The 15,593-nt window shown below is 36.8% G+C and overlaps 2 protein-coding genes and 1 pseudogene across 2 annotated transcripts; 2 read left to right on the forward strand and 1 right to left on the reverse strand.

Moving 5' to 3' along the window:
* Nucleotides 1-492: 492 nt before the first annotated feature.
* LOC106334658 (ABC transporter B family member 1) lies at nt 493-5,941 on the forward strand. Its single transcript, XM_013772974.1, has 10 exons — nt 493-915; nt 992-1,046; nt 1,130-1,305; nt 1,378-1,578; nt 1,697-1,956; nt 2,046-2,362; nt 2,445-2,668; nt 2,963-3,336; nt 3,406-4,123; nt 4,456-5,941. The coding sequence occupies exons 1-10, from the start codon at nt 493-495 to the stop codon at nt 5,728-5,730; spliced, it is 4,023 nt and encodes a 1,340-aa protein (XP_013628428.1). The 3' UTR covers nt 5,731-5,941.
* Nucleotides 5,942-7,909: 1,968 nt separating this feature from the next.
* Nucleotides 7,910-9,208, reverse strand: LOC106332279 (zinc finger protein 593 homolog). The gene is made up of 4 exons (XM_013770754.1): nt 9,130-9,208; nt 8,876-9,075; nt 8,553-8,615; nt 7,910-8,145 (listed from the first exon to the last, which is right to left on the reverse strand). Exons 2-4 carry the CDS (start codon nt 9,064-9,066, stop codon nt 8,043-8,045), a joined length of 357 nt encoding a protein of 118 aa, XP_013626208.1. The 5' UTR covers nt 9,067-9,075; nt 9,130-9,208; the 3' UTR covers nt 7,910-8,042.
* Nucleotides 9,209-13,378: 4,170 nt separating this feature from the next.
* LOC106332889 lies at nt 13,379-14,925 on the forward strand (annotated as a pseudogene).
* The last annotated feature ends 668 nt before the right edge of the window (nt 14,926-15,593 follow it).

The following is a 15,593-nucleotide window of genomic DNA, read 5'->3' on the forward strand; positions in this document are numbered from 1 at the left end:
TGTGGAAAAGGAAATCAAAAACATCAAGCGTGGGCTGAAAAAAGTGAAAACCACTGCACGAAAACTCAATTTTTGGCAATCTATATATTTTCTTTACAAAATTGGTCAAAAATAAATACACAAATTGAGTGACTAACCAGATGGTAAAAATCTGTGAGAAGAGCATAAATACACAAATTGACTGACCAATAGGATAGTACTATATAAAAAAAATATCAAACCGTTAAAAAGGTTAATAAATAGAGAATTAATTAAATAACAAAAACGGAAGTGGGATTAGTGTGGGAGAAAGCATATAGAGCGGAGGAAAACGAAGATGGGATTATAAAAATAAGTGTTGTGAAGAAGAAGCTACGGTGTCTTAATTTAATTTAAATTTTATATATATTTATAAGAAAAAATTTAAAAAGAATATTTCTTTTTTCTTTTTCTGAGAGCTGTTGTGGTTTTTGAGGCTCTCTATAAAGCAAAGTAGCAAAACATATACACAAAATGTCCCAAGAATCTGTTCAGATAGAAGAAGAAATAAAGTCATTAGAACAATGGCGTTGGTCCGAAATGCAAGGACTTGAGCTTCTCCCTGAACCTTCCTCAAATAGTAACAAAAACTCAAGAAACCCAGAAACAGAGCTCCAAGAACATCCGCCGGAGATGGAAAACGGCGGTGGTACTCCTCCTCCTCCTCCTCCGGCAACAGCGGAGGAGCCTAAAAAAGCAGAGATTCGTGGAGTTGCGTTCAAAGAGCTCTTCAGATTCGCAGATGGGTTAGATTATGTACTGATGACAATTGGCTCTGTTGGTGCTTTCGTCCATGGCTGCTCTTTGCCTCTGTTCCTCAGATTCTTCGCCGATCTCGTTAACTCCTTTGGTTCTAACGCTAATAACGTCGACAAGATGATGCAAGAAGTTCTCAAGGTACAACAAACTTTAAATCTCTCTGTTTTTGTCTCAAATCATTTACAACACTAATCTAATAACTTTCTTATTACAGTATGCGCTTTACTTTCTTGTCGTTGGTGCTGCAATCTGGGCTTCCTCCTGGGCAGGTGAAAGAGAAATTAAAAACTTTTATGTTTCTTGATCCGTGAGCAAGATTCGATTTAAAAAAAAAAACTCGTTGTGTTAGCAGAGATTTCGTGTTGGATGTGGACTGGAGAGAGACAAACAACGAAGATGAGGATAAAGTACTTAGAAGCTGCTTTAAACCAAGACATTCAGTTCTTCGACACAGAGGTTCGAACTTCAGATGTTGTCTCCGCCATTAACACCGACGCTGTTATGGTTCAAGACGCCATCAGCGAGAAAGTAAGCTAAAATTTTTTTATCTTTTTTTTCCTCTGTTCTTCTTCCTCATCTGATCTGAATCTTGAATCTTAGTTGGGTAATTTCATCCACTACATGGCTACTTTTGTGTCCGGATTCATCGTGGGTTTCACGGCGGTGTGGCAACTAGCGTTGGTGACTATCGCGGTGGTTCCGTTGATAGCTGTGATCGGAGGAATCCACACCACAACTCTCTCTAAGCTCTCTAACAAGAGTCAAGAGTCTCTTTCTCAAGCTGGTAATATCGTCGAACAGGTAGAGTGCACAGATCCCAAGAACAAAAAAAAAAGTTTCTCTTTTTTTTTCTTGATCCAGTGATCAAAATCATGTCTTTACACCTGGGTTTTGTTTTGTTTGGTTTTGTTCTGAGCAGACAGTGGTGCAGATCAGGGTAGTAATGGCTTTTGTCGGAGAATCAAGAGCCTCTCAAGCTTACTCATCAGCTTTGAAGACAGCTCAGAAACTCGGTTACAAAACAGGTTTCGCTAAAGGAATGGGACTTGGCGCGACTTACTTCGTCGTCTTCTGTTGCTACGCTCTCTTGCTCTGGTACGGTGGCTATCTCGTCCGTCACCATTTGACCAACGGTGGTCTCGCCATCGCCACCATGTTCGCCGTCATGATCGGTGGCTTGTAAGCACTCTTCTCCCTGTTTTGTTCATCGTTTGATTAAAAAGATCGTTTTATTTTATTTTATTGAGTTCTTGATTCTTGTTTTAAAGGGGGTTGGGACAATCAGTACCGAGCATGGCTGCGTTTGCGAAAGCAAAGGTTGCTGCTGCAAAGATCTTTAGAATCATTGATCACAAGCCGACGATAGAGCGTAACAGCGAGTCCGGCGTGGAGCTAGAGTCTGTCACGGGTCTTGTCGAGCTTAAAAACGTTGACTTTTCGTACCCTTCAAGACCAGATGTCAAGATCCTTAACGAGTTCACACTCTCTGTACCCGCCGGGAAGACTATAGCTTTGGTTGGGAGCAGTGGTTCGGGCAAAAGCACTGTCGTTTCGCTTATCGAGCGGTTTTACGACCCGACCTCAGGTTAAACTAAATCTCCAAAATGTTCTGTTACTTCTGCTCGAGCATTGTTCGTTTTAACACGTTTTGATCTTGATCTCTTCAGGACAAGTTTTACTAGACGGGCACGACCTGAAGACACTGAAACTTAAATGGTTAAGGCAACAGATCGGTCTTGTGAGCCAAGAACCAGCCTTGTTCGCCACTTCCATCAAAGAGAACATACTCTTAGGCCGTCCCGACGCAGATCAAGTCGAGGTAGAAGAGGCAGCTCGAGTCGCAAATGCTCATTCCTTCATCATCAAACTACCTGATGGCTTCGACACACAGGTCTGGGTCACATGGTTCATAAATGGTTTTAGAATCTGTGTTCTTTAAATTTTTCATTAGTTTAATGTATTTTCGAAAGTCAAAAGAGTGGTCATGAAAAAGCATTTATAACAGAGCCACATGGGTTTGGTCAACAACGCATGTGACAAGTAGTTTCAGTCATGTGTGTTGACGAAGTAGACACTTTTATATGTTTCATGTGCCTCTTTTATGATTCTTTAACTCGAAGACCATCCACCACTGTTACAGTTGATTTTATTCATACTCATTTGGTAATGTTAACATAACGTTCAGGTTGGGGAGAGAGGACTGCAACTTTCAGGTGGACAGAAGCAAAGAATAGCGATCGCAAGAGCCATGTTAAAGAACCCGGCGATACTTTTACTAGACGAGGCCACAAGCGCTTTGGATTCTGAATCAGAGAAGCTAGTGCAAGAAGCTTTGGATCGGTTCATGATCGGAAGGACAACACTCATCATCGCTCACCGCCTCTCCACCATCCGCAAAGCTGACCTTGTAGCTGTGCTTCAGCAAGGAAGCGTCTCTGAGATTGGAACACACGACGAGCTTTTCGCCAAGGGAGAGAATGGTATCTACTCCAAGCTTATTAAAATGCAAGAGGCAGCTCATGAAACCGCCATGAACAACGCAAGAAAGAGTAGTGCTAGGTATGTTCCGATTCATTTTGCTTTGGTTTGGGTGATATGCTTTAATGTTATTCTACTTTGTTGTTGCAGACCGTCTAGTGCTAGAAACTCGGTTAGCTCGCCGATAATAGCTCGGAACTCTTCTTATGGAAGGTCACCGTATTCGCGGAGACTTTCCGACTTCTCAACTACTGACTTCAGCCTCTCCGTCGAAGCTTCTTCCTACCCGAACTACCGACACGATAAGCTACCCTTCAAGGACCAAGCCAACTCCTTCTGGCGGCTAGCGAAAATGAACTCTCCGGAGTGGAAATACGCTCTCGTCGGTTCTGTAGGCTCTGTCATCTGCGGCTCGCTCAGCGCCTTCTTTGCATACGTCCTCAGCGCGGTCCTAAGCATCTACTACAACCCGGACCACAACTACATGATCAAGCAGATTGACAAGTACTGTTACCTCTTGATCGGTCTCTCTTCTGCGGCACTCATCTTCAACACGCTCCAGCATTCTTTCTGGGACATTGTGGGGGAGAATCTCACCAAGAGGGTCCGTGATAAGATGCTTACCGCTGTGCTCAAGAACGAGATGGCTTGGTTTGATCAAGAGGAGAATGAGAGCGCGAGAATCTCGGCGAGGTTGGCTCTTGATGCTAATAACGTGAGGTCAGCTATTGGAGATAGGATCTCTGTCATTGTGCAGAACACAGCGTTGATGCTTGTTGCTTGCACTGCTGGGTTTGTTCTGCAATGGAGACTTGCACTTGTCTTGGTCGCAGTCTTCCCTGTTGTTGTTGCTGCAACTGTCTTACAGGTTTGTCTTCTTGCCCATGTTTCTAAAACCGAAGGTTAACCGGATAATTATTTGGGTCACAAATCGAAACTTAAATTATATATACATATTAATTTTTAATATAATAGACCTAAAATAATTATAGTAAATATGATACATATTAGAATAAGAACATATAAAACATTAGAAATATTAACTAAATTTTTTGTTCATCCTTTTATGGATTTTTGATAATTTGATAGTTTTTTATCCCTTTCAATAAATTGAAGACCCAATCCGACTTTATGATTGGTTCATCGGACTGGTTCGGTTTTAAAAACATTTGTTCTCATTTGTTTTGTCTTTTTCATCAGAAAATGTTCATGACTGGATTCTCTGGAGACCTTGAAGCAGCGCATGCCAAGGGAACACAGCTGGCTGGTGAAGCCATAGCTAATGTCAGAACAGTAGCAGCTTTCAACTCAGAGGCAAAGATTGTTCGTCTCTACACTGCAAACCTCGAACCACCACTGAAACGCTGCTTCTGGAAAGGACAGATCGCTGGAAGTGGCTACGGTGTAGCTCAGTTCTGTCTCTACGCATCTTACGCTCTAGGGCTATGGTACGCGTCGTGGCTTGTGAAACACGGCATCTCCGACTTCTCCAAAACCATAAGAGTCTTCATGGTTCTGATGGTCTCAGCTAACGGTGCAGCAGAGACGCTCACACTAGCTCCTGATTTCATCAAAGGCGGTCAGGCAATGAGGTCTGTTTTCGAACTTCTTGATCGAAAAACCGAGATCGAACCGGATGATCTCGATACCACGCCGGTTCCAGACCGGTTACGCGGCGAAGTCGAGCTGAAACACATTGATTTCTCTTACCCGTCGAGACCAGACATACAAGTTTTCCGTGACCTTAGCCTTCGTGCTAGAGCTGGCAAGACTCTGGCCCTTGTCGGTCCGAGTGGGTGCGGTAAAAGTTCGGTCATCTCCCTCATCCAGAGATTCTACGAACCGTCCTCAGGCCGTGTCCTGATAGACGGGAAAGACATAAGGAAGTACAACTTGAAGGCCATAAGGAAACACATTGCCATAGTCCCTCAAGAGCCTTGCTTGTTCGGCACGACAATATACGAAAACATCGCATACGGACACGAATGCGCGACAGAAGCAGAGATCATCCAAGCCGCGACGCTAGCCAGCGCGCACAAGTTCATATCCGCGTTGCCTGATGGCTACAAGACTTATGTCGGCGAGAGAGGCGTTCAGCTGTCGGGAGGACAGAAACAGAGGATAGCGATAGCTCGTGCCTTGGTGAGGAAGGCAGAGATCATGCTGCTTGATGAGGCCACAAGTGCTCTTGATGCAGAGTCAGAGAGGTCGGTGCAAGAAGCATTGGACCAGGCTTGTTCTGGTAGAACGTCCATTGTCGTGGCTCATAGGTTGTCTACAATCAGGAACGCACATGTTATCGCGGTGATTGATGATGGTAAAGTTGCGGAACAAGGTTCGCATTCTCATCTTCTCAAGAACTATCCTGATGGAATCTACGCGAGGATGATACAGTTGCAGAGGTTTACGCATACTCAGGTGATTGGTATGACGTCAGGGTCGAGTTCTAGGGTTAATAAGGAAGATGATGCTTAGTACTTGCTACTTTGGTCATATAGAAGAAGAGAGAACAGAGTGAAAAAAAAAAGACAACACGTACTAGAACATGTTCTGTATAAACTCTGCGAGCTCATTTTTCTTCTTTTTATGTTGTAATTTTGAGGTTACTTTATTTTTGGAACTACGTTTCAGAATTGATATAGTGTTATTATTATTGTGTATTATTATGATTAATCTAATTATTGTTCATCTGTGTAATATCAATTTATCCCTAAGCAATCTACGAGCCTTCCTAGTGAAGTGAAGATGAAAACAGTGGCCGATGCATAACTCTAACGAAAGATAAAAATTTGAGATCAGTTTAATCTTGATCATAAAATTATATTGTCCGTGAATGGTTTAATTAAATGTTTATTAATAATTATACATTGCAAAATTTGGATGCAAACATTTAGCATATACAAATTAATGGGAAAAATGTTTCTAAAAAAATCTTTTGATTATGATGTGCAAATAGAATCGTCAGATATAAATTTTCAAGTGTGGTGTTAAATGTAAATAAAACCGCTTAACATAGGTCCTCGTGAAAAAGAATGTAGAATTTTCAGTCATCATATTATAATTTTCATAATTGTAATAGAATACTAAATCAGTTTTAAGAACCCGTATAGTCATTGAGTGCACACGATATTACACAGTATACATATTCATTTGGTTTGTTCTAGATTTCAGGATAAGCCTAACTTTAGAATCATGAGATCCGTTCTAGACAAAAGAAGTGACGAAATGTGATCTTTTAAGTTATGTAATCGTATAGTTTTGATGAGTTTTTGAATGTTTTGGGTCTACAACTTAATTTTAAAATCTTCTTGTGGAGAAATCATGGCTTTTTTTAAGTAGATCATGATTAGTAAAGTAAATATATACAAAAGCTGATAGAGTTTTTTTGACAATATTGTCGAAAAGGGATGCTTTGATGTATAGACACACGAACATACGTGGGGAACAAAATGATGAAGATGAGAAAACAAAAAATGAGGAAAAGAAGATGGGTCCAAAAAGGACATTAGACGAGATGATGATGATGATGAGAAAACACAAAGCAAAAGAACAAAAAGAAATGAAAAGACAACATTTTCTTTTGTGTTTATATGACTTTCTATGAGAAATTCTTGATTTCGTTTCTTTGTGTAATACACGCGTGCGACCATAAATACATGTATGCATTTAAATGATGATGATGGCGACTAGTTTGTTTTAGTTGTAATGCATTTCATAAGGGAAGTTATAGTGGAGGATAAGAATTAAGAAGCATGTAGCTCTTCATTCGGCACATGTGTAGGTTTATCCACAATCTTGTTCAACAAAACTTTTGGATATAGGAACGAGTAATCAAAAAAAAAATTTTGAACAACTGTGGGATCCGGCGACTGGGATCAACCAACTAATTCCGCGAGTCTGACGGCATTCTACGTATTCTCGCCGTTTAAAGCAGCTCGAATGGCCAGCAGAGATTAAACCAGGATTTCGCCGTATTAGATTTATTTTTCCTCAAACGAATAATCAAATTAGTTTAATCTAAATTTACATCTACAATATACACAAAAATAATAAGGTGTAAAGAATGAAAAATGTATTAAAAAAATTCATTTTTGACCACCAAAATGGAAAAGGTCAATACTTTAAGTCTTTAGGTTCAGAAAATAACATTTTAAAATGTGATTTTCCCATAATGTATATAACTAAAATCACTATTTAAACTGTCATTAAATTGAAAAATGTCATGTTTTGGTTTGGAGATATCTAGTAGTTTCATATTTTTTAATATATCTAATTAGTTTTCAATATTTTAGTCATCCAGATAGAAAAAAAAAGATCCATATTTGATCAACTGTCTGGATTGATTCATACAATTAATTAATTATCAGTATGAGATTCATTGCATTCCTATGCTTATGCATGAACATGTGATGTTGCGGGAACAATATCTACTGCTATTTTGAGGTTAACAACGACTTACCAGTTTTGTATATAGATCGTCGCATTTATAAGGTTAACGACTTGAATAGAAATATCGCATGTTTAGGTCCATTTTAGCAAGAAGCGTTAGAGAAGTGAGAGCAAGCTCATTAGCAAGTTTTTTTTTTCGTTAGCAAGCTTATTCGGCACCATTCACAAGTAGAATGTTTCAGTGACATTTTTGATAAACGGGTAATCAGAACAAAACAAAAAAAAACATATAATTAATTTAGGAATTATATAGTTTAACTACTAAGGACCATCTACCAACAACAATTAGGTTCCATAAACTGTAGACTAATGAGAAACAAAACAAAACTGAAGTAAACTCAAGCAGCCATGAGCTTTGGACCATTGTCCGGCATTCCCATTCCAGCGGCTAAATCTGCATCGAGTTGCGAGTGTGGCGCTGGTCCATTCATTATCTTCATACTGCAACAATCACAAACAATCCAAATGGAGAAAACAAAGTCAAATCAGTTCATGCACACACACACACACACAAGTTATTCAAACCACATTACTAATTATTAGGCTCAGTTAAACTTCTAATCCAGGGGGACATGCGTAGATCAAGAAAACAATCAAAGAAAGGTATAAGAAAATAACAATTGCTCATAATTTTTCAGAGCTTGATTAACATCACAAGCAGCACATATTTAAGTAATAAAAATAGCAATCGCTCAGACTTTTTGACAGCTTGAACATCAGACGAGCAGGACAGATATAATGTCGTTAAGTCTAGTGACCGTTTTCGATATTACTATTACTACAAAAACAAACTTCCACAAGAACAAAAAGGAGAACCAAAAAGAAAGACGAGGAAGGATCCTACTTACCGCTTCTTATGTTTCTTCGTCTTGAAATGATCATCTCGCACAGACGCCTTGGAGAAGTACCGACTGAAACATATCAAGTCACGACAAAAAAAAAACACAACTGCATCAGACAAAACACACATATGCCTGATTCAAACAAAACAAATGAATCAATCTGGAACAGAACCAGAAAAATAAATGTCAAGGAACCAAACAAAGATTAGAGAAACATATCATTTTATGACAAAAAACACAACTGAATCAGAGAAACACAGACGTCTGATTCAAACATAACATATCATCAGAAAAAAAAAAAAAAAACTAGAATTAATAAAACATCTTACTCGCAATGCAAGCAGTAGAATTGACCCATCCCAGGCAAATCCTCGTTCAGCTCCAAAGGCTTTGTCTCCGTCTCAGGTTTACGCAGCTCAGTGTACACTAAATCGTCGCCTTTGACTTCGAATTTGTCACGGCGAGCTGTTTTGTGAGACAAACGCCTCTTCTTCACCTTCCTCGTCGGACATCTACCCATTTTATATTCCTAAGTGTTGGTGAAATCGGAATCGGAATCGTCAGTGTGCGAATTGTCACTTACGGTTAGGAGGAGATGGAGACGACGATGCGGAAGAGAAACCCTAGAAGAGTCTTGCTTTGGGTATAAATTAACCTAATTTTGGCGGTTTGAATGTAACCCAATGTGGCTGACATGAGGCCCATCTTAATGAAAGGTTTTACAAAGGCCCATGGATTATTAACTCGGCCTCGTTTACATTTTTGACAGCACGAAAGGATTTGTTTGATGAGTCATTTAAAATTTTAAATCCTTTTTTTTTTTTTTTGACAACACGAGTCATTTAAATTTAAAATCTGATTTACACTATAAGATTATTATGGAAGAGTCATTTTATAAGTTTAATAGGTTGGATAAAATTTGGAATAAATATGAAGAGAAATAGATTTTTGGACTCTAAAAACACATGAAATAAAGACAAATCTTACAAATTCATATCTGTAATTTCATAATTATGTCATTTATTGGATCAGAAGAAACAAATTCAACACAACGCAACGAAACATGATTTTGACATAATGTAAAAGGAGGAATGGAACACAATTACGCTACTCTTTGAGACATTTTTTTACTGTTGATTCTGTTGAAAAAAACATATTTATACTGTTAATTCACTTGAAAAACATACTTTCTCCGCTTTTTTTATATGTGAGGATTGTGCACATAGATTAAACATTTAATTTTCTAAACAAAAACATTATTAATTGTTTACCTAACCACAATTTAACCAATAATAAAATAGAAACTATAATAACATTGGTCATCTATTAATAAATTTTACATTGAAATTTAAAAACGTCAAATAATTTGGAACAAAAAAAATTCCTCTAAAACGTCAAATATAAAAAAAAAAACTGAGGGAGTATTAATTTACTTTTCACTCACGGAACTCACATAGTTAACAAGACAGTTCCTCATGTTCTTATTAGATAGACACTTCTTCGCTGCTTCCATCGTTCCATGGATGTGAAATCTCAATCAAAGTTGTTTATAAAATCAATAGTTTCTCTATAAAGAACCATACTTATTTTGTATCCTTCTTTTTCATAATCTACCCAAAGAAATCAATAACCAGACTTTTTCATAATCTGGTTTTCATAACCAGACTTTTTCATAATCTACCAAAATCAATAGTTTCTCTATAAAGAAATCTCAATCAAAGTTGTTTATAAAATCACACTTCTTAGCTTCTTTTTCTTTGAAATGTGCATATAGTTAGATATTAATACATGCACATTCTTTTTGGTAGTTTGTTGATATATGCACCTTACACACACGTATTGTTAGAATTGCGTGAGCCCATGTCCAACTATATATTATCCGATTAGTACGATATTGTTCACTTTGGACCTAATTAGCTGGCTCGCATGGATTTACTTTTGGGCTTTTTCCCAAAAGGTCTCGTACTAATTAGAGTTGAATATCTCTTTATATATTAGACATTTTTTGTCTAATTCTCCAACATGGGACTTAGTTTTGATATATCACATTTTTCCCCTCAAATTAAGGACCATATTCATCTCGTGTCCCACGACTGACTTTCAGGATCTTCTGACTTGATCTCTGCCACATACCTCCAAATCTTAACTCGATGGGTCCAGTTCCTATTCGAAGGGTATTTTGGTCTTCTTGCAGATTTTTCGTCAACATGGCTCTGATACCAATTGTTGGAATTGTGTGAGCTCATGTCCAACTCTATATTATCCAATTAGTATGATATTGTTCAACTAGTATGATATTGTTCAACTAGTATGATATTGTTCAATTTAGACATAATTGGCCGGCCCGCATGAATTTACTTTTGGATTCTTTTCCAAAAAAAACTTCGTTAGAATTGGACATCTAAATTTTTCCAATTTGATACTTAGTACCACTTATAAAAATAGGTCAAACTACTCAAAAATTACAACCATGTGCGATTGTTTCTTCTTGTATTTTAAAATATGATCTGATCTTTTATGAGTTAAATGAGCTTATTATGTATCCAAATAAAATACCACTTATATATTTCAAGCATCACAGTTATCTTAGAAATCAAAGTAGCATAAATAATTAAATACAAAGATAGGAACGAATTTACAATACAAGATTATTTTACTATTATCTGAATCCACTGATTATAGTTTGTCCATTACTTTCGTAAACATTTTTTATGAGTGAATAGATCTAGCTATTAATAAAATAACCAAATGCATTTAACCTTATAAGACTACTAAAACCGGCATATTTACATTGCTTCTATGATTAGGTCGCATTCAAGACCGTGATATGTAACTGAAGTTGGTTTCTTACAGGATGTATAAGTTGAGTGTATATTTATATTTTTACCTTAAATTGATTCAGATTCGGCTAGTCTGGACTCTAGTCATCAAGTGGTCAAAGATGAGAATTGACACCCTTTTTGTTTTCAAAGGCAATACATCACATCTATCTTATTAAAACTCATGTACATATTAAATTTATTTGGAAACATGTATAGCAATTTTTTAAAAAGTTTGTTTGGAAACATAAATTGTAGTTTTAAAAAAAAAATTGTTTGAAAACATGGATAACAATTTAAGAAAAAAAGTTTGTTTAGAAACATAGATTATAATTTTTTAAAAAATAGGTTTGTTTGGAAACATAGATAGGAGTATATTAAGAGAAAAAAAGTAATGTGTTTATATTGTTAAGAAAATTTGGAAGTCCATTATACTATGAGAAACTATCTATCTGGTACCTAATCGGGTTCGGTTCAGATCTGTTTGGATTTCAGGTTTCCGGGGTCAAAGATTTCAGCATCATTCTAATATTTTTAAATTTCAGTTCGGATTCGCTTCGGATTTTTGCGGGTTCCGTACGAGTTCGGATAACCCATTTAAATTACTTTTAAAATTTTAAAATTCATTATATATTTATATACTTTAAATTTCTCAAAAACTATAAGCAAATAATATATTAAATATAAATTTGAATAACATAAGTCAGAATACCTAAACTTAACATATAAACTATTTTAGTTCAAATATTTGGATAGAGAATCAATAATTATTTTAAGTATTTTGCTGTTTTAAGAATACTTTTAATATTTTATATATTTACTATTGATTATTTGTATATATTTTTCAAGTATTTAAACCAGCTTAAAAGTATCATATATATTCTAGATGTTTTATATATATTAAATCTAAAAATAATTAATATATATAAGTATATAAATCTATTTCAGATACATTCGAGTATTCGGAATACTTCGGTTTGGTTTCGGTTCTCTAAAAACTAAAATTTTGAATAATTATGATATTTAATCAATTTCAATTTAGATTTGACACTACTTTTTCAGATCAATATCGGTTTGGTTCTTCACATTTGACTATTTTGCCTAACCCTTATAATATTGACATGAAAAACAAATATAAACATATTTTTAAAAATACATCCGGGCGATCAAAGTCTAGCGTAAGATTAATATATTATTTTTCAGGAACTAGGTGCCTTCGTGTCTCTTACCATCACTCATTCACTTGTGTCAAACGAGAGTCAAACGCACACTGTCGCTGACCTCAGCCCCTAACAAATACACACATGTATAGTATCATACTATATGAAGATGAATATTATCATGTAACATCAAACCATAAAATAATATTCAGTAACAAATATAATAGAGAAAAAGACAAAAATAGCACTAAATCAAGTTTTTGTTCCCAAACTAGCACTCAAAGTCAAAAGTCACAAAAATAGCACTTAATGTTTTATCAAAAGTCACAAATTTAGGGTTTAGAGTTAAAGGGTGGGGTTTAGGATTTAGGGTTTAGGGTTTAGGGTTTAGGATTTAGGATTTAGGGTTTAGGGTTTAGGGTTTAGGATTTAGGATTTAGGGTTTAGGGTTTAGGGTTTAGGATTTAGGATTTAGGGTTTAGGGTTTAGGGTTTAGGATTTAGGATTTAGGGTTTAGGGTTTAGGGTTTAGAGTTTAGGGTTTAGGGTTTAGGGTTTAAAGTTTAGGGTTTAGAGTTTAGGGTTTAGGGTTTAGAGTGGAGAAATGAGGTTTTAGGGATAAGATTTCAAATTTTGAAAAATAAAAAAATTAAAATTTTCAAAAAATAAACTTAGAAAGGTGCTATTTTGGTCATTTTAGTTTTTGAATGCTATTTTTGTGATATAAATTTAGAAATGTGCTATTTTGGAGATTTGCCCAATATAATAACAATAATCCCTCGCACAAACCAACTTTCCTCTTCCCTATAAATACACACACACATTTGCCTCCACTCCCTCTCGTTCAAACATTTCATAATCCTTCAATTACAATATTTTCTTTCAAAAAAAAATCCTTATCTCCAACCAAGAATGGGAGAGGTCAGTCAGTGGCTTTCTATTATTCTTTTGGCTTGATTTTGAAATTTTTGTTATCATAACTATTCTTGATGCATGTGTTTAATTATTTGTGTAGAAACAAGAAGGTGCCAAAGTTGAACAAGAGAAGCAGACAGCCACCGTAGTCGCTACTGAGACGACGGACAACAAGCCAAATAGCGCTGGAGGAGATTCTACGGAAGCCCCGGCCGCCGTGGCTGTTGCCTCCGCCTTTGTTTACAAAGTGGATATGCACTGCGGAGGCTGCGCAAAGAAGATCAAGCGAATGGTGAAGCACTTAGACGGAGTGAAAGATGTGACGGCGGATATGAGTGGTAACAAGCTCACAGTGGTTGGAAAGATCGATCCGGTGAAACTCCGGGGGAAGTTGGAGGAAAAAATGAAGAGAAAGGTGGTACTTACCAACCCACCACCACCATTACCGCTCAAAGTAGACGCATCTGCTGCTGCCGCCACCGCCGTTGGAGAGAAGAAATCCGACGGTGTAGATAAGGCAGCGGCTCCTCCTCCTCCTCCGGCCGCTCCCAGAGAGGTATGGATTTAATCATTATTATTTTACAGTAGCTACTAATAAAAAGTAGAACAAGAAACTAGTATGTATAACTGATTTGGCTTTATATTGTTTTTGTTCAGAGCTTGGTGGCTTTAAAGATCAGACTACATTGCGAGGGATGTATTGAGAAAATCAATAAAATAATATTGAAAATCAAAGGTAGGGAGATTAATAAACATACGAAGTTGATTTTTTTTTCCTACCTCCAAGTTAAGACTAAATTTAATGATGCTAAATACTTTATGTTATTAACTTGAAACAGGGGTTGAAACTGTGGATGTTAAAGAACTTGTGCCTCTCCTCACAAAGAAACTCAAAAGAACTGTCGAACCTCTTCTCCGGCCACAATAGACGACGGAGCCGCCGAGAATAATAAGACAGAAGCTGCTGCTCCTACCGCAGGAAACAAAGAAGGTCCTGCCTCCGGAGTTAGTGAAGCAAAGAAGGAAGGAAACGAACCCGGAGAGAACAAGAAAGGAGCTGAAAGCACCGGTGAGAATAAGAAAGAAGCTGAAGCCACCGGAGAGAAGAAGAAAGAGATTGGAGACGGCGGAGAGAAGAAGAAAGAGACTGGAGACGGCGTTGAGAAGAAGGAAAGTGGCGGTGGAGGAGGTACACCGGTGGCGATGGTGAATAAAATGGATTATTATGAATATTCGTATCCGACGGCTCCAATGTATTTGCAAGAAGGACACGTGTACAGTCAGACGTATTCGTTAGAAGAGAGTTATTCAGGTTCAGGATACAATTACATGAGTGAGAGTTACGTGCCATACTCGCATCCTAACATGAACGCGCCTCCTGGAATGTTCAGCGACGAGAACCCTAACGGTTGCTCCATTATGTAAATGTAAACATGGACTTTGAATTGTATATATACGAAAACTAAAGCTTGGAACATTAAAAAATGGCAACTTTTGATAAACTTTTGAAATTGATAAACCTAAAGTTCCTTTATTAGTTCGTTCATTTGAATAATTAAATGCCTTTGTTTCTCAAAAACAAAAACTAATGCTTTACTTAATTTTGCAGCAACTAGAAAAAACACTGTAAAATGATGAAAAGGAATATAATAGTAAAAAGGAATATAATAGTAAGTATTTGTTAAGACCAGAAGACCAAAAAAAATCACCTAGTGGTTCCGCTAGAGTTGGCCGTATTCTTAATCACCTTTTGGATCTTTGAAGTTTATGCAATTACCACTTTCTCTCTTGTGTTTACTTTGTGATTATCTCCTTTTAAAGCTTGATTATGCTTCAACTTATCATGAGTTTAAAGTGTATCCAAGATGATTTGTGACATCCTCTTGAATCTATGGGCTATGCTGATTTAGGCTGATTGAGTGAAAGGGTAAAATGTATAGTGTTAGATTACATGTTTCCTTGCTATCTAAGTGTTCTTATGGCTAGATTGGATTTGATCATTCTCAATCTAGATTTTAAATGGTTTTATGACTTAAAGTGTTTGTTAAAATGGTTGAATGAACTTAGTTATGCTCTAACTTGACTAACAAAATGGATTTAATGTTAAGATTACTAAATAATTATTAGACTTGTTTCAAATATATGTTTGAATGT

Source organism: Brassica oleracea, chromosome C3, assembly GCF_000695525.1.
Source record: "Brassica oleracea var. oleracea cultivar TO1000 chromosome C3, BOL, whole genome shotgun sequence".
Classification (NCBI taxonomy): Eukaryota; Viridiplantae; Streptophyta; class Magnoliopsida; order Brassicales; family Brassicaceae; genus Brassica; species Brassica oleracea.

Excerpts from the sequence above, each read along its gene's own strand:
- LOC106334658 (XM_013772974.1), top strand. The coding sequence starts at position 493 with ATGTCCCAAGAATCTGTTCAGATAGAAGAAGAAATAAAGTCATTAGAA. Across the intron at positions 1,957-2,045 it reads GCCGTCATGATCGGTGGCTT|GGGGTTGGGACAATCAGTAC; the intron begins GTAAGCACTCTT and ends CTTGTTTTAAAG. Across the intron at positions 4,124-4,455 it reads TTGCTGCAACTGTCTTACAG|AAAATGTTCATGACTGGATT; the intron begins GTTTGTCTTCTT and ends CTTTTTCATCAG.
- LOC106332279 (XM_013770754.1), bottom strand. The coding sequence starts at position 9,066 with ATGGGTAGATGTCCGACGAGGAAGGTGAAGAAGAGGCGTTTGTCTCAC. Across the intron at positions 8,616-8,875 it reads TTCTACTGCTTGCATTGCGA|TCGGTACTTCTCCAAGGCGT; the intron begins GTAAGATGTTTT and ends GATATGTTTCAG. Across the intron at positions 8,146-8,552 it reads ACGAAGAAACATAAGAAGCG|TATGAAGATAATGAATGGAC; the intron begins GTAAGTAGGATC and ends TGATTGTTGCAG.